The following is a 19,640-nucleotide window of genomic DNA, read 5'->3' on the forward strand; positions in this document are numbered from 1 at the left end:
GTGTATTAACATTGAAATGTTGTATTAAGCAAACATGTCTATGTGAATGAGGTCATATGGTGAATACATATTCAGTGGAGGAAATGCAGGTATTTATCATTTTTAATGGTCATTTTTGATTTATGATAAAGCTTTTCTCACTTTGTGCCTATACATTAATTTCAAAAGGACGTGCAAAGCTCCTGAGTATCATTCAATCAGACTTCAGGAGTTTGCCCTGAAGGTAGAAACATCAGATCCAGGGAGTGTATTAGCCAGCTTTCCCATGCTAAATTCTGTCTCTAGCCATCAAAACAGAGGCCACGGTAAGTGGCATTGTCTAGTTTAAAGCAAAAATGTCCAATTTTTTAGCATCTACAACTGACCAAAACCTTAACATATTTTATTAGAGTAGGAATTGAAAACCTGTTTTACATTTCTTAACTTTTGGTTAATGTTAATGAAAGATATCTTAAGTGGCCTGTCATGAAAAGTTATATTCTTTAGTAAAAAAATAAGGTAATATTTAAAAACGCCTTTACAACTGATAACCTATGTTTAAATTCTTGCTCTGTGTTTAATGCTTAATGTCGAAGACTTGATTCCATAAATTATGGAGGCAGACATTTTTCTTTCTCAGGTGATTTTGCAGGTACAACTAGTGCTCTGTAACAGTAGGTGAAAAGTAGGAGATTGGGAGAAAAATAAGACTTTTCTAGACTGTGAACTTAGGTTCACAGGGGATTATCATTACACAATTAATAGATACACTGGAAGATTTATTTTCCTTACATGGGGAAAGAGAAAGTATAATAAGGCAAGACTAAAAGTTTTTCTGATTGAACTTAATCATTTTTGTACTTCCAAGATAGCAAGGGTGAAATAGCTAGTCACTGCCACTGGCTTTTTGAGAAGATAGTAGGGCCATGTTTTATTTTTATGTCATCAAATATTTATGGAGCACCTTTTCTGGGTTCAGTATTCTACTCGGTGCTGGCTGTATTGTGGTGGAAAAAACATGAATGATTATGCTTTCATGGAACTAATATCTAGGAGAGGGGACAGAAGTTAAATAAACACACATACATAAGTATATAATTAAAATTGTGACATGTGTTAGGAAGAAAAAGAGCAGAATGCTATGTGAGAACATAATGGGATAAACCTAATTTAGAATAGATGGATAGGGATGCCCTCTCTGACTTAAGGATGATAGGAATAGCCAGACAAAGAATAGAAGAAAGAGTAAAAATAGCAGAGGGAACAGCATGGAGGAAATATTTGAGGGGAGAAAAATATAGCTGAGTATCAGGAAATGAAAGATAGTCTTAGTGGCTGGAGTGTAATGAATGAGGTTACAGGGTAGCATCAGATATGGTTGGAGAGACTGGTAGAGGCTATATCCAACAAGACCATATAGATTATGTGATGGAAATGAGGTTTGCATCTAAGTGCAATGGAGAATCATTGAAAGGTTTTAGAACATTGCAGATAGATCACTCTGTCTGTAGTATGAATGGATGGGAAGGAGAGAGAGTGAAAGGAGTAAGACCTATTGGGAGCCTACTTAAGAAGTCCAGTTAAGAGATGGTAGTGGTTTGGGCAAATGGGATAGAGAGAAAGGATGGACTCAAGATCTATTTTACCACTTATGCCAAATATAGTCATGGACAAATAAAAGTAATGAAGCTGAAAAATATAGGTTGAGGCAGAAATAATACCCTTTAAATTTTACTTCTTTAGAGAACTGTAAAATTTTGTTTGTATCTTGGCAAGTGCCAAATTGCTTCAGTGAGTTATTTGCAAAGTTTTATGATCTAAACTTTTATCAGAAAATAGATATTAATAATTTGCTTACCAAATTTATATTAAGAGGGATTTATGGTCGTATAAAATAGTTAAATTCGCAAATATGTTATATATTAGTATAAAAGAAATCATATTTGCTGGAAATGTTTTCAAACTTTCACTCTCTTTTGATATCAAGCACTGCTTTCCACTGGAGCCTTTGTGTATTCTGAATGTCTAGAAGCCAAAATATTTTGTTTTAACTCCCACTCTATAGTATTTCCCAGCTGTGTACTTATATGGTATAATAAAAGGATTTAACAAATGGGAAATAGCAGCTGCATTTGGAAATTCCCTTTGTGCTCCCTTTTCATTCGATAGATTCAATAATGTGTAACAACTGTGGCATCAGACCTGTAATGACTTACACTGCAAGTATCATATCACCAACCAGTTTTTCTTTATGGGGAAGAAAAACAATAGAAAGGATTTTAGGTTTCTGGGCAGTCCTGAAAACCTACATATCGAGTGTGTGTGTATGTGTGTGTGTGTGTGTGTGTGCGCATATGCATATGTGTATATGTGCACGCATGCATGTGTGTGTATGTGTTGGGGTGGGGAGACGACTGAAGTAAAATTTAATAAACATTTTACCTCATTCCACTTTCAAATAATTAGGAATCCAAAAGTATTGTCATGATGTTAAGTGAAACTTGGTTGTTCTCTTATACTTGTTACCCACTGTAATTGAACCCCATAAAATAGGTGTGGAGAAATAAAATTTTAAAGTAAAAAACAGTAACACAAATTCTATTAGCACCTATTCAGTTTCCAGTTATTAATTTTTTTGATGGCCTTCACTCATGAACAGTAAGAAACAAAAATTTCTTATCTCCTGGGTTCAGGAAGGGTTTAACTCTGAAATATTAAGACCACAGAAGAGCTTTACTGTAAAGAGGGGGTAAAGACAAAGCAGAGAAGTTCTGCTAATCCCCACTTCCTGATTAGAAAAAAAAAAATCTTAAAATGTTGAAATTCTGCTTATTCTGACGTGGCGTTCCAACAAAATATGAGACCCCACGGTTTCAAACAAGGAAGATAATTCATTGTGGCATAAGCAAAGGAGAATAGAAATTTTAGAGTTTGACATTCAAAGACCAATTTGAGATTAAAAAGTTTTAGGCTCTGATTTTAATTATAATAGCTTATGCTATAGACACCAAAATTCTTGATTTTAAGTTTCCTGTAAATTGATAAATTCCATCTGAAGGCTGAAAAGCTAGTGTAAATAAAAATTTACTGTCCTTTTTCACTATATACAGCCACTACTATTTTCATTATGGTATGGGTGTGCCAGTACTTTTTTTTTCCCAGAGGAATATTGACACTGTCTCCTGATAGGTGTTTTTGTTCCCATAAGGACTGATTCATTAGACAGTAATAAATTCACATCATTTTTTCATGGAAAAAATGTGTAGTGTATCGTTCTATTCAATGTTAACAAGGATGAAGGAACATTTTATGGTTATATTTAGTGACTGGAAGTATGATACTGTGTGTAACCATTGTCTCCTAAAGATTACTTGAATATATAGCACCTACTAAGTTCCAGGCACAGGGACTTTCTTATGAATAAATCAGGAAAGAGCCCTGCTATCCTGGAACTTCTAGTAGTATTACAGACAATAAAGAAGTTTCACAGAGTGAGCCAATGTCAGACAATGATAAGTGGAATAAAGAAAATTAAATAAGAAAATGTGATCAAGAATGACTAAACAGTCCAGAAGGTCTTTTTGAAGGTGTGACTTTTGAGTTGAGATTTGAATGAGAAGGAACAAACTATGCAGAAATTTGGGGGAAGACACCCAGCTAGAATATACAGAAAGTGCAGCAGCCTTTTTCATTGGTGTATTTGAACAACAGAAAACAATAGAGTGACTGGAATGGAGTGGGTGTGAGAGAGAATGGTATGAGATGAAATCAAAGAGGAAGTCAGATGCTACAGACTTTGGGGGTATCACAGGCTACAGTGAGGTGTTTGGGCTTTACTTCAAGTGCAACAGGAAGCCATTGGAAGATTTTAAGCAAGAGTCTAACATGATTTGATTTATGTTTTAAAAATCATATTGGCTGCTGTGCAGGATACGGATTGTGGGAGATAATACCAGAAACAAGGACACCTAGTAGGAAAATTATGGCAATAGTGCCCATGAGAATTTGAGGGTAAATGGAAGAGTGAACAATTAGAGAGGTTATTCTTCAAGTTCCCCTAGATTCTGAAGAGGACAGGATTCACACAGAAGTTGAGGAGAGTATTTTAAGCCTTGTGGCCATGACGTTAGTCAAGCGAGCAGAAATTTAGTTAAGAATGAACAGGAAATGAAATTGTGAAGATCAAGGAAGGGGGCCAAGGGTAGGCTTGTTCCTGGACAGAAAATGGTCCCATGTGAGGACAGAAGCTTTTTACTTAAGAGGGAATTGGTTGCAGGTGACTTCTGGGGCAGGCCATGAGGATGTGGGCAGAGTACCAACAGTATCTCTTACAAGATCCAAAAAGTGACAACAAGATTGTTGTGCTCTTGCTTGCATGCTTATATTGATATGTAATGTAAGTCAAAATGGGATTATATGCATCTGCCTTTCAATTTCTGGTGTAATTAAGTAAAAATAACCATGCTGGACCTTCAGCCCCAGAAAATCAGAGCTTCGTATTTTAGAGATCTACTTAAATTCCCCTGAGTGAGTTTTATCTTTTAGAAAAGTTTTAAAAATATTTTTTCACTGTAAATAAAAGATGCCAATGATGGCCTTTGCTGTAATTGAAAGAAAATAGTCATAGGCATGTTGGGATATTTAATAAATACTAGGAACAATACTGTCTTGCTCGTAAACAATTTCTCGTTTCTGCCTTTCTTGCTTTTAGTCCAAAGAAGTTGCTAATCAACTCTGGAGTGTTCTATGCAGTTCATTTTGAGTCATAAAAATTCTGGTGTGAACTTTGTACTGTGACTGGGATTGGAGCTGTTGTCATACATGATAACATAGTCCAGGAATTTTGAGTGAGGATTTAATCCTTCTCCACCATTATTTATGTTGTGGTAGGATTTTAGAAGATTTCTAATTTTTTAAGCTTTTAAAAGATTTTAAAAACTTGTTGCCAGTTTTTGGTAAGATTTAGTCATTTAAGATAGTAAATAACACCCAAATGAAATGTATTTTCTCACTTTTATTGAGACTGTACTTTAGAGAGTATAGTGAAACCCACTAGTTTGCCTGGTCCCATTTTGTAATCTTAACACCTAAGAAAAGATTTATGTGCATCTTTTTGTACCTGCTTGGTCTGTGAATCACAGGAAAAGAACCATGAACTGACAAGGTTTAGACTTCCTGGAAAATTTAGTTACTACTCCTCTCATTTTAAGATTTTGGAAATTCATTCAATTTAAGTAAATTTCAAACCTAGACTTCTGGTAACAAGCGAAAAACTGTCTGCCCTTGTCTCCTGAGTTATGAAACAACGTTCTCCAGGAAGCTCTGTGGTAGATTTCCCATTTTCTGTAAATTTGAAACTGTATTAGTACATAGTACTGTCTCTTTTTAAACCTATTTCAGAAATTTAATGACAGAAATGTACTTACAATTTGAACCAAAAAGTAAAACTATATTTTATTGCATGGTGTGGGTAGTGAAACAGACAACTGATGTCTAGTGTTAACACAATGATCATCTTTGTATTTCTACACCCTGGTTATGTGCAGTGTTTCATTCCTGCTAATAAAAAAAATGTAGATCTTTAAAAAAAGATCTTTCCCAAATCTGGGTTCTTTACATTAAACAAAATGATTACTGGTATGCTACTGGAAAATATCTTGATGTTTATGGAAACTGGAATTATTTTATTATGAACCTTAATGATATAATACATCTTTAAATACACTTTTTGGAAAAGTTTTCTTACCTAGCATATTATCAAAATCTTTATCAAAAGTAGAAACATTAACATGCTCTGGTATAGTTGGCTTTTTTCCCCCTTGGGCAAGAAGGAATCAGGTATGCATGCTGATTAACACACTCCAGTCATTAACATGTGATTATGTGGGCTGCATATTGAGCACCTGCCAAAATATAAAAATCCAGTACTTTGCTACATCTGTGCAAAGACTTTTTTTCATTTCTTTTGTATTTTGACAGTTCAAGGAATATCAGGCCCTGGTATTTTTTTTTCCTCAGTGTAATAAAATTGTGTATACAGAATGTTTTCAAGGAGACGAGATATGCCATGTTTATTTTTATTTTAATCTTTTAGGCTGTATAAGAGCCAGTGGCTGGAGTTTGCAGAGCACTGACTATAACATGAATCTCTTAAACTCCATTACTGGCATTCACTTACAGTTTACAGCATTCCTTCATGTTCATAAGGATTATCTTTTCTGGGATTCAACCAATATTCCCCTAATTTGCTTCATTTTTATGTGATATCTTTATGCCTCAAAAATATTTTGTTTTCATTTCTTTCACCAATATGCTGCTAGTGTACACGTCATTGTGATGCCAAGGCTGCTCCTGTGGTTTGTTTTTTTTCCTGTTGACTATACATATGCAAATATTCCTTCATGACCAAAGTATAGTTTGGGTTCTTTAGCATTTCAAACACTTAGGAAAGGTCACTTTTCAATAATTGTTTAAAATAAGACTTGATTATTAATAGAAAATCTAGGATGATCTAGTGTAGCAAATCAACCTGATTGAGCCAGGCCTGTTCTAGATAGCTTTATTTTCTCGATGGATCCAAATGACATTTGAATACAGTAGACTATCTTTTTTTTTTTTTTTTTTGGATAGACTTTTTATCAAATTGATCAGTATTAATCAATGGAAGCTGATCTCAGGACACCAGTAATTTTCTGATTAAAGCAGAACTCCACAGTCTATATAAGTGGTTCTGATTAATGTACACTTTCTTGTACAGAATTCCTTCTTGCCTAGTGATGATTGGGATACATCACTATAATGCAATATGATAATGGGAATAATGAAATCTGTGCATTCCTATAAGGCTTCTAAGCAACGTGTTGTAGAGAGCAATGTATATATTATATAGCATGCAGTCTTTTCCATGACTAATTTGAACTTTTCATGATTAGAATGAGATATGAATCTTCAGGTCCTTCTATATCAGTTTGAATAAGATGGTAGTACTTGTGATAGGGAGCATTTTGCTTTGGAAGGAGGAAGCTGGGATTGTATTTTCACTCCTCCTGTTCTACCTTCTCACACTAATTTGGATAGGGTTGCTTTCCATAAAGGCAACTTTACCATAATGAATCATTTGGAGATGAGATTGAAAGGGCTCTCTTTGATTATTGAGTCAAACCACCTGCATTAAGCAGGAAAGAGCCTACTCTGTTCCTTACATGAACATACCCAATCTTTCTTGAACACTGCTAATGAATGTGCCTTAATTATCTTGATATGCAAATTATCCCACTGTTTGATTGTCCTCTGCAATAAGAAGTTTTCCTTGCTTTCCAAGAGAAATGTAACCTTTTAAAAGAAGAACAACTTCAAGCCATTATTGCTTTTGTTAATATACCTTTCAATGTGATGACACTTATTTTTTTATATTATTAACCTTTTAAGTATTATTTTGGTATTACTGCATTCTCATGACCTCTAGGCATTATTTTTCTAGGTGATGCAAATTGAGTTCAATAATATATCTCTGTGTAAACCACATTCTCAAATCCAAAGTATAAATTATAAACCTTTGCTAATAAAATTTTATAATCAGGTAAAAATTAGAAATGAATATTTATACATTTCATTTATCTTCTTTATATTTCATTACCATCCCAGAAAATGGGAAACCTTATTTAATAAAATGATTGGGAACTATTTTGTAAACTTTTGCTTTCATTATAATTTAACTCTGATTTGTTTTCACTGCTGGTGTACTGAGAGTACGTAGAATACAATATTCTCAAGTTCATCAAACTTCTGGGAAGAAATGTGCCCTCATTTAAGCATAAATAGATTATGGTGGCATAATAGAAGAGATTCATTTACCTTGAAACACACAAAATGAACATTTTTTTTTTTTGGCAATTACTGTTATTTAGGAATTTTTTGTTTAGCTCTAGTGGTGACTTAGTAGCTTTTTTACAGAAGGACTGGGTTAGCTAAGATTAAGCTAATGTAATCCATAAACAAATTGAGAAAAGTTTGCTCCTGAATTCAGAGTTAATATGTGGCCTTCAGTTTTTGAAATTATTTTGTTCCCGGTGTGCTTCTACCAAACATACCTCTTGTTCTTATACTGGCATATCTTGTATAGGGGTTGATTATAGTTTTTTTTTTTTTAGCTTTCTGAAATTGTGAGTAAGAATAGAGTTTCGCTGTCCTTTTGACTACTGTCCTTGGATCCATGAGGATGCACACAATAAAGCAAGGAATGACCTGAATCTGAGTTTTTTGAGTATTTGGAAATTAGAGAAAAAAATATAAATTCATGCCTATGTTCCCTACTGGCTGCCCCTCGAGAAAGAGGCTGGGCTCTAAGACTGTAGGTGAGCCATCAATTCCAGGTTGTGTGCTGCCCCCAGGTATAGCAATGTACGGCTTCCAGACATTGAGGGCATCTGAAGACAGAATTAGACCTCTACTTACTGCTTTCTGGTAAATTGGTGACATTTTTGTGCCTACTTTCCCTTTTCCTGGAAATGTAAATACAGATAGATAGAATAGATGTTTTATTAGCAACACAGTCTCTGAGGTATCATTTTTAGTCTCTCTGTACTTGTTCTGTGTGTTAAAAGCTTAAATCAGAGAACTGGAGAGGTGATTTTAAAATTTCTGGGTTACCAAGAGTTTCTTGTTAATCCTTTACAGGTATGAAATTTGAAGGCTTTTGTGGTATAATTCTCTAAATTGGGACCCTCACTGGACAAGATCCAGTGAAGAGAGGAGGTGTTGGAATCCCCAGAGCAGTTGTGAGGTTTCAGTGTGTATGACAGAGGCAGCAGTTTGTTCTCTAGTTGTTCATCTCTGGACAAACGAGGCCATGGGAGGACTTCACTGTTAATAGAGCAGGATCTCTGTTAGGTAACAAACGGATTTAACAGGACTTGATTGGGATCTGGTCCTTTTTAATATTAAGAATTGTGAGATATAAAGGGCATATGCTGAACTATTTTTTATGTGACCCCAGTCTCATCATTTTCAGATAGACAACCAAGACATAGGTAATTATTATACCGATATTTGTTTCCAGGGGGCTTAATTACTACCCTTTCCCTAGTGAGTCCCAACTACCTTACCTTTTTTCCTCAAAGTTTTAATATCTCATTTTTTCTGCAGCTACTCTGATACCCTTGAATGATTGCAGATCCCTTTCCCTTACAATAGCCCAGGTTTCTGTCTTGAATTATGGGGAGGTTTCCCAGAAGCTGGATTAAATGGCATTTCAACAGATTACTTGTGTCATACTACAAGCTCTTCTCTTCCCTGTTAATTCTGAGCCAGTGTCATACAAGAGGTCCCTGGTGCCCCGATTCTCCTATTTTTAAGGCTATTTGCCTGTTTGGGGTATAGGTTAGGAAGGTTTTTTACTTCACCTCCTTTGCTTCAGCTTCAAAATTCTGGTGTCTGGGTTTGTCCACTATTTCAAAGGGCTCTTCATTATTCCTCATTTGGGTGATAGCTAAATGGGTTCCTGGTGATCTTACTGATACCTGGATCCAGTGATGTACGTATAATTTAGGCATCTACCATAGCCTTCAGTTCATTTAAAGCATACTAGCTGCTTTGGTGATTCTATATAAAAAATACAGTTATTTTCATAAGTGCACTGGTATCTCTTTAATGGGGAAGAAAGAGAAAAACAACTGCAGAAAAGGACACCATGAAGATAATAGACTTGACACTAGAGTAAGTATTTATCTCATAAGAAAAGCTCTGTGGAATTGTTTGAGGCTCTCCATGCAAAGAAACTTGCTCTGTTAAAACTTGTCCGGTTATACTTCTCTAACTTCTGCATAATCACACCCCTTATTCCCTAAAGCCTCAGATTGTAAAAAGCAAGCAAATAAACAAAAATTTTTGATTTAGTGGAAATGTTTTCCTTGAGATTATTTAGAGGAAACATAACTTAGAGGAAAAGACATTGCCTTATTTATCTCTGCCACTAATTTGCTGTGTGACCTTATAGAAGTCACTTTATATCTTTGGACTTCAATTTCCTCATCTCAAAAATGAAAGATTTGAGCTGTAATCACCAAGTCTCTTGCTGCTTTTAACTTTCTGGGCTTCAAAGTTGAAACTGTCTTAGCCAACTCAACCTAGCCCGGTAGTGTTGTTTAAGTTGAGTGTCATATGGTAGTTTGAATACTAATGATTTGCCAGATGAAAGTAACTGTCTGGAGTTGGTAGGCACACAAATCAGCTAATAGCTGAACCTTGATAGAATGTTGTCCCATGTGCCTGAAAGATCTTCTTACTATTCCATTACCAAACAATCATAAAATATTCTCATCTCTGGGGCTGCCTGTCCCGTGACATTGGATGTTTAAAATATGATGTCTCTAAGGCAGTGATAGTGTGCCTTAATTCTCTGTTGTTCAGAATATTGAGTACATTCAGTTCAGGGCACTACTATTTAAGAGCGGGAGAAACAAATGAGAACACAGTCAAGGGAGAATGATCAGGATGGCTGAACCATGTCTTATGAGGAAGAAATCAGAGATGTTTTGCCTAGAAAAAGAGAAGATATAAGGGTAGTATAATAGCTGTATGTTTTAAAATGTTGTCGTTCTGAATGTTTACATGGGATATAAGAAAGGTTGAAATATTATTAATATTTTATTAACATTAATATAATAATATTCTATAATATTCTTTTGTTAATATTCTTATTAATAGGAATGTTTGGCAACCCTGCACAGACTGCTTTGGGAGGTATGGAGGTGTTTAAGGAGAGGCCAAAAGAATTACTTGTAAGAGATATTGTAACAGTGAACATCACTACCACCAACATCACCATTTAATGACCACTTACAATGTTACAAGTACTGTTCTAAGAGTTTTTATTTTTATTAATTCATCTGTTTTTCATAACAATGCTATGAGATAGGTTCTGTACTGCTGTTATCACTCCCATTTTATAGATGGGGAAATTAAGACACAGAGAGGTTGACTAACTCACCTGTGTTATATGGCAGGTAGATGGAAAAATTGCGATTTAACTGCAAAATCTGGCCCAGAGAGCCTATGTTTTGTTAACTATTATACCACCTTTTTCTGCACGGGGTATGAATCTTAGGTGGGATTGAGCAATTGGATTTTTAAGGACCTTTGAATCTTGAGATTTTGATTCAATATGTGAGGGTGATATGTATAGATGAGGCAAAGCTTTTCTATGTGCTTGTCTTGACAAGTTGGGGAATTTAGTATTTTTTCTGTATTTTATTTCCATTTATTAAATATCATGGTGATGAGGACATTTAAAAAAACTTAGTATTGTGATTTTTTTCTTTGAATCAAAATAACACTTTAAAACAATAGCTTTTATTTATTAGACTTGAGGAATCATGACACTGTAGTAAATAGTGGTAATAAATTTATATTCTGATGAATAACGAATAAATTTATTATTATTAAACAGTATAATAATAGCGTAAGGTGGCATGGTTTTGTGCCAACTTTGAGAATGCTATATAAATCTAATATATTCTACCAAGTTTCAGGGTTTTTTTTAAGTTTATTTATTTTGAGAAAGACAGCATGAGTGAGTGAGAGGGGGGCAGAGAGAGAGGAAGGGACACAGAGAATTCCAAGGAGGCTGTGCACTGCCAGCGCAGAGCCCAACGTGGGGCTCGAACCCACAAACCATGAGATCATGACCTGAGCTGAAATCGTGAGGCCTGAACCCATGAACCATGAGATCATGACCTGAGCCAAAATCAAGAGTCATACACTTAACAGACTGAGCTGCCCAGGTGCCCCCAAGTATCAGTTTTAATAAAAGAGAAAAAGAATAAAACTTTGTTTTACTCTTAGAGTTAATGATACTTTTATCAAGAATAACCTGCTGTTAATTGGAACCAAATTCAGTGTTTTCATTTATTTAAGCTTCCTTAAACCAATGCTTTTCCTTAAAATATGTCACATTAGAGAAAAATGTACTTCTTCTTCTGAGAAAGAACCTATAAATGTTAGCAATTTAGTTTTCAGAATATTAAAAAGGTTACAGTTCCTTTGTTAGCAAGAAGTTATTGGAACCTAGATTAGGTAAAGCTTTATCTGTCAGTCACCCCATAATACTGTAGTAGAATATGTCTTATACTGCACAGTTGTCAGGTAGTTTTGGGCTCATCAAAAAAGAGCGTTTGAAGTGGGGAATCAGAAAAAGCAGTACGTATCTAGTGCATATACATATATATGTGTATATATATACATATATATATATCTTGATATATATATCTTAATTAAAATATATTAAAATACATGTGTATATGTAATGTAACTTGAATGCTTAATTGAAACTTAAAATATATAAAATGCAGTGCATACAAAAGGAGGGGTGTAGAGCCATCTGTTCTGGCAGAGAAGACTGATCACTGACATGGTTGAATTGGTAGTACACCAACTTTTAGTTGGTTTTATTATTGTGTTTAATTTCTTTACACACATTGCATCCCATTAATTTCCTTCAGTCAAAGACTACCAAGAACACACCTGTAATGGAACAAATTGGTTTTATTACTCATTACAGTCGGGAGAACACACACCACAGGGAATCATCGAATGCCTCAGTAAGAAAGTATTCAAAAGAACATTTTGTAGGATTTGGGTTTTGTTTGAATGATTTGAAGTAGGGTTTAAGGAAACAGAATCTTGCTGTAGACTGGAGGCTGTCAGAAATCAGGGGCAAACCTATAATTTGGTATCCCAATAATCTTATCTGGGGGGGCGGGCAGGTAGACTAGAATGAGGATAAAGCTGTAATTGGAAAGGCAGTATAACTGAAATGGAAAACAAAAACAAAAACAAAATGACAACAGGAGTGCAATAAGACTGGACACATTTAATTCAGCCTTGCTAGTGGGTGGAGGAAAGAGTAAGAGAGGGTAATATTCTGTCCCTACAGTTAGGTTGGGCAGCAGGTAGGAAAGTTGATTCATGCAGCTGCATAGAGACGCTATTTCCTAATCATTTCTCCCAGCACCAGTGACTTCCATTTGTATGTAGGTTTCAACTCCATTATGTAGGGCAAGATTCCATTCCTGACCTATGGTCTTTGCTTGTCTCGGTTCCTGACATCTTGTCTGACTTTTGCAACCTCAGCCTACAGTTCTCCTCTGTTTGCAGTTAGGACTACCCTTTCATATTCTTGGTCAAGGTGCAGTTGGCAACCCAGATGAATTAGAGCAGTAGTGTACTGTAGCTGCTCCAGGACAGAATGGAGATAACCCATATGCAGTTAGGTTAAGTGGGAATTGATAGAATGTATCCCTAGAAAAAGCTAATTACCAATGTTAAGGTTACTGGGGTTTTGTGAGGGGTCAGGTCTTGGAATTTGTTTGGGATGACTTTATATTAGTTTGTGATTTTTTGGGCATTGATATAGAAGAGAGTAATGTCATGTAGTATTTATTATTATACTTAGATGAACAAGAATAAATTAAAACCTAAAAATGGTGCCAGTGGTCATCATGACTGTATTTTCAGAATTAAAAATGGAAACACAAGACTATTGGACAAAGGGCGTTTGAATTTAGTAAGGGTAGTTATCATTGTTCTGAGCACTTTATATACTATTCATTTCTTACAGCAACTATTTGAAGATATAATATTGACTCCATCCCATAGAAAGGCAGAGTCTAAGTCCCACGCTCTTGACTATGTGCTTTGGTGTCTTACTATTGAATAGATTGCACTGACAGTTACATGGCATGACTCTTCAGACTAGGTTAGAAATAGTGATATAGCTTTCATCTGACTCTTTCTGGGGGTATGCACCCTTGGCAATCTGAGCTACCATGTAACAAGTCCAACTAGTCTGAAGCTAAAATCTTGGAGAGAAAGATCATATGAAGGGATCACATAGAGATAGAGGAAGATGTCCAAGAAACCCCAGCTTCCAGCTCCACACTCTTGAAGTGTTCCCATTTGTGAATAAAGAAGCTTTGAGATGACTCCAATCTTAGCCACTGACTTACTGGCAACCTCATGGGAGATCTTGAGACAGAATCACCCAGCCCAGATGCTCCCAAATTCCTGATCCACAGAAACCATTAAAAAAAAAGAATAAATGATTATTATTGTTTTAAGCCCTGTCTTAGGGTGATTTTTATACAATAGATAACTAATATAGGGTACTTCTTGGTAACTCTTAGATTAGGGTTAATAACAAAGTGGAATTCCTGTCTCAAAGTAGGTAAAGTTCCTCTCTGGCAATGCAAGGTAAAAAAAAAATATTTAGAAGGTAGGTGTTATTGGAATTGTGGCATCTTTTACTGTTGAGAGTGACTTTATTATGGCCTTGTGGAATGGGAAAAGCACTGGATTTAGAGTCAGAAAACCTACATTTGGGTTTTAAACTAGTTCTGCCAGTTCTACCTGTGTGACATGAAGGAAGCTACATGACCTTCTGAGTGTCACTTTTCTTCTTGCTGCAAATGAAGATATGGAACTTTGGTATTCAGTTCTTGGCAACCCATTTTTAGAACAACATCTAGAGACTCGATTGAATCAGAGGAGAATGATGGAGGGTCTGGTAATCATGTCAGATGGGAAATGGGTATAGAAACTGGAGGAGTGTCACCTAGAAAAGAACTGTTAATTCAATCCCTCCCTTAAGATATTTGAACAACTCTACAGAAGAGGAAATAGATTGATTTTGTGCATCTTTTGAGGGCAAATGGGAAACAATGGGTAATAATGATAAGGATCTAGATTGTAAGAATTCCTTTTTAAATAATTAAATTTATTAGAAAATACTATTTGAGAGCCTTGATTATTTTTCTGGGTTCAAATTCAGGGAAATTATAATATACTAACTCTCTAGATATCTTCAAGAGGACTGATTTTTTTCTCTTAAATTCTATTTTATATTTCCTTCAAGAATCCCTTCATAAAATTATTTTTGTTTTTCTTTATTACATAAACTGTGTTCATCAATAAGTTAGAAAACACATAAAGCAAAAGGAAATAAAAATTACAAGTAATCTCATTGCCATTGAGAGATCACTATAAATGTTTTGGTGTATATCTTCCCAGTGTCTTGTTTGTTTGTTTTGTAGCCATGTTTACCCTTATGCACACATCCAACAAAATTGAGGTTATGTACTAATCTAACTACAATTATCCTTTTTTTCCCATTTAATACATATTTATTTGTAAATAAATTATTTCTGCAACATTTTTTGGTATTCATATTCAACCTTGACAACAATATTTATTTTCTCTTTAAAAATAGTATTTATAATAGAATATTTGCAAAATATGGATGACTTCAAAAAGAAAATTAAAACTACCTATTATCCCAATACTCAGAGGACTGTTAACATTTTGTTGGACATTCTGGTGTCTTTTCTTCTGTACATAACTTTTTCTAAAAAAATATGTATTGGTGTTTCTCACCAACATACTTTTTACTAACAATACGTTATGAATATTCCCCAATGTCACTACATTTTCTGCAAAAATATGATTTTTAATAATATCAAATTATTCTACCATCTGGACCAAACCATAATGCCCTCAAATGATCCCTACAATTGGATATGCAAGTTGCCCCTAATGGTTCATCACTATAAACAACACTATATTCAGCGTATATAATATTGTTTTTAATGGCTGTGTGGTATTCCATTGTGTCGCTATGTCATCTTTTATTAAATAAATCCTTTATTTTTTTAATGTTTCAGTTCTCAATATTTTGCTTAAATAAGCAATCCTGTCACTATTAGAACAAATCTTTACTCCTACCAGTATTTTTTTTATTATTCTTGACATATTTGGTGAGGAGTTGTTTCAAGTTCAGCAGCTGGTGATGTACTTAACATTTTGTTGGATGCTCTAGGGGCATATTGAAGAAACATGAGACATGGCCCCAATCCTTCAAGTGTTAAAATTTAGTTGCAAATATGACTAATACATGCAAAATAGTAATGAATAATTTATTGTAGTATATTATTAAATGCTAAGTTGTGTGGTTCTGATTAAGTGCTTCGATGTGTATTTCAGGGGGTAGGAGGGTAGTGAGGCCCAGGATAGTCAGGCAGGACTTCAAGGATGAAATGCAGTTTGATCTGAGCTTTGAGGAGTGGGTTGAGTGAATAGTCAAAGAGAATGTGGGCCATTCTAGAGGAAAGGAACATGAAGCACAAAAGCTCAGAAATGTATATATTTGATATATTCACAGTACCATGAGAAGGCTATTTAACATCTTTTTATTGCCACTGCTGAGCAATCAGTTTTGAATAACAACTTCTGAAAAATATGAGCAATATTTATTTTAATATGTTTTTTCCAGTTTATTGAGATATAACTGACAATAACATTGTATTAAAGTGTACAACATAATTATTTGATATATGTATGTATTGTGAAATGATTACCATAATAAGTTTAGTTAAAATCCATCACTTCACATGGAAGTGTGATTTTTTTTATTTGCTTTTAATATTTACTTTTCTATCCCTTCAGACATGGAAACATCTTAATTAAATATTCCTAATTTGTGAAAATTGCTTATGTTTTCTACACACTTTGCCTGATGATTTTTTTTGTACTACTGTGTGGTTTTTCAGTCATCTGCATATAATATTGTATTGTATTTAATTCATTTCCAGCAAAAAAAAAATGCTTTAGATAATCTGAATCAATGTTATTCTATTTCTTATGTTGGGACTGGGATCATCTTAAGTAGTATTTCAAAAATGATCTTCACTGTTAGGCTTGTTGATGCCACTGAGGTTGGGAGAAAACAAATTTATAGTAAATTGTCTTTGAAAGAACTAATGTTAACTCAGGCCCCATACGCTTGGCTTTTGTGATGTTCATTTGTTCAGTCATGTTATACAGTGGTGTTTTCACAAGAAAGAACAAAAGAAGAGAAGTAATCTCTTTTATGTAATTTTTAAAAATCACAAGTAACTGGCCTTCTTAAAAATGTTCGTAATTATATCCATATTATAACATTAAGGCAAAGCACATTTATTTTATTGCCTTCATAGGGAATGAGAATTAAAGGACCTATACAGGGGCACCTGGGTGGCTCAGTCGGTTAAGCGGCTGACTTCGGCTCAGGTCATGATCTCGCGGTCAGTGAGTTCAAGCCCCGCGTCGGGCTCTGTGCTGACAGCTCAGAGCCTGGAGCCTGTTTCAGATTCTGTGTCTCTCTCTCTCTGACCCTCCCCCGTTCATGCTCTGTCTCTCTGTCTCAAAAATAAATAAACGTTAAAAAAAAAAAATTTTAAAGGACCTATACATCAGAATTACTTAGGATGTTCATCAAACTTCACATTCCTGGGCCCTACTCTTGGCAGTATAGAGGGAGGTGAGGGAATCTGCATTTTAACATACTTGTAGGGAATTGTAAACATTGAAGTTTGAAGACTGTTGCTTTGAGACCAAATACTGTCTCAAATCTCTCCTCCACAGCTGTGCTGCAGTAACATGCAGCAAGACTCGACAGATATCATTGGGCATCTTTCCTCAAACTGAATTTCCTAGGACCTGTTTTGTTTTTAGGAAATTACATTATTAGTTGAGCTTTTTTTTTCCTTAATAAAACTTACTTAAAAGTTAAAAAAAAAAAAAGCAAAACTAAACAAAACAAAACTATAGATCCTTTGTCAAGTTTTTTGTTTTTTTGTTTTTTCCTAATTTGGCATTATTGGCTTTTATCCAACAGTACTCTCTTCATTATAAGTGTTTGGACTTAGTACCACTTCACTCAGATGAATTGCCTATAGGTCTCCATTCATGAGACCATCATTCCTTAAGTTTTAGAAAGTTAAAAAGTGAGGGCCAGAAATAGTAAAATTCACACCTTTCCATTGTTCCTAAGGTTGGTATAAGATGACTTATATGACTTAAGTCATTGATGATTTTATCCACTGCCTATGTCAGTGCCTAGTGACATATTGCAAGTAATTGTTACTTAATAATAATCCCAACAACCCTGAAAATAAGTTTTATTCCTACCTTGTACAATGATAAAAATACTAAATGCCTAGCATTTATTGAGTATAGCTATCTCATTTAATTTATATGGAAACTTACTTCTCTACGCTCCATTTTCCTTTTCTCCCCCTTTCTGTACCAGTTATTACTGTAACTTTTGCCTCATATTTCTTCCTCTACTTCTTAAAGCTTGCTGGGCTTCTTTGTGAAAAAGGAGAGAGATATAGGAGCAATTACAATTGTCACGCTTCTGATGAGAATCACAAAGACTAGCTCCTTTACATAGTTTTTCGTTGGGCAAGAGAAAACCCACGCTCAGACAGATAAGGTGAATGTAAGGTTACTGATGGGTGATGGCTAAATAATAGTTGCTTCCAACCCTCAGTTCTGATTTAGAGAGATATAAAAACATTTTCTTCCTGTAAACTTTTAGGTGTTTATTATTTTCAGTCTCAGATTTGCATTTTTTCCTTGCAGATGAATCTGACCCTCTTACCAGTTAGCTAACTTCTCTGTACTGTGAAGTAATTCTTGTGCAAATATTTCTGTAACAAACTCGGCCTTTTTAAAAACAACCAACCAAACAAAAAAACCATAAAAGTAAACCACTTTTAAATGTGTGTGACTATGTGCTAAAATACAAGTGGTGAAGATAAGGAATAGAATGAGGCTTTTGTAACTTTGACAGTTGTGTAGCTAGGAAAAAAAAAAAAGATTCTGCTCAAACCCTAGTGCACAAAAATATTCCGGTTGGCTAACTTTGTGGCACTGATTTAGATGTTTTATATGTTTTCTGTTGAATAATTAATATTGGATATTGAAGCTAATTTCTCTTTTGGTTCTAAATTCAAGGAAAATGTTATTGTGATGTACATATTTTTAGGCTGTGGGAAGAGCATTTAACAAAAGTGCCAATGGAAAGAAAAACTTTGTCCAGCTTAATAATTAATAATTATTGAATCCAAACTATTTTAAATGAAAGGTGTAAGAATAAGTAAAGTGTCCATATTAAAATGAAGTTTTTGAACCACTTGGATTGGTTTCTAATAAAAAAAAACAGTTTGAATCTGCAATTTCAGGGTAGTTCTTTTGATAATTGCTTCTTTCATGTTTAGTATTTCTAAAGCAGAGACGGCTTACTATATCATTTGTTCATCTAAGCCTCATATGCTGTCATTCTGAGTTTGGGATTTTTCTCCAACGATATGCAGAGAAACAAATGTTCTAATGGTTTTATTTTATTTTGTTTTTCTAGGAGTCAGAGAATAATAAGTTATGTTCCCTATATTCCTTCCGAAATACCTCTACCTCACCACATAAGCCTGACGAAGGGAGTCGGGACCGCGAGATAATGACCAGTGTTACTTTTGGAACCCCAGAACGCCGCAAAGGAAGCCTTGCCGATGTGGTGGACACACTGAAACAGAAGAAGCTTGAGGAAATGACTCGGACTGAACAAGAGGGTATGTGTGGACTTAACTGTTGGGCTTTATTCTTTTAAAGATTCCAGGCCTTTTAAAAAATGAGTGGGATTTCAAGGGCCAAAGCAGTGCGTAATTGGCACTAGCTAGGAAAAAGTTATTCAGAGGTTACCATGGTGATGGCAGATTGTGATCCATTGAAAGTATTAAGCAGATAGCTCCATTTTCCTAAACTTTGTGCATTTTATTTGGTTCTTATGATAA

The 19,640-nt window shown here is 34.8% G+C and overlaps 1 protein-coding gene across 16 annotated transcripts in view; it reads left to right on the forward strand.

The window, feature by feature from the left end:
• SOX6 (SRY-box transcription factor 6) overlaps window positions 1-19,640 on the forward strand; it is a 693,831-nt gene that overhangs the window by 338,139 nt on the left and 336,052 nt on the right. For all 16 annotated transcript variants that reach the window (XM_078433264.2, XM_078433262.2, XM_060606110.3 and 13 more), the window contains one exon: window positions 19,211-19,418. In XM_078433264.2, the coding sequence (XP_078289390.1) occupies window positions 19,211-19,418 (208 nt within the window). The remainder of the gene's footprint in view (window positions 1-19,210; window positions 19,419-19,640) is intronic.

This window comes from Panthera onca, chromosome D1 (assembly GCF_046562875.1).
Source record: "Panthera onca isolate mPanOnc1 chromosome D1, mPanOnc1 haplotype 2, whole genome shotgun sequence".
Lineage (NCBI taxonomy): Eukaryota > Metazoa > Chordata > Mammalia > Carnivora > Felidae > Panthera > Panthera onca.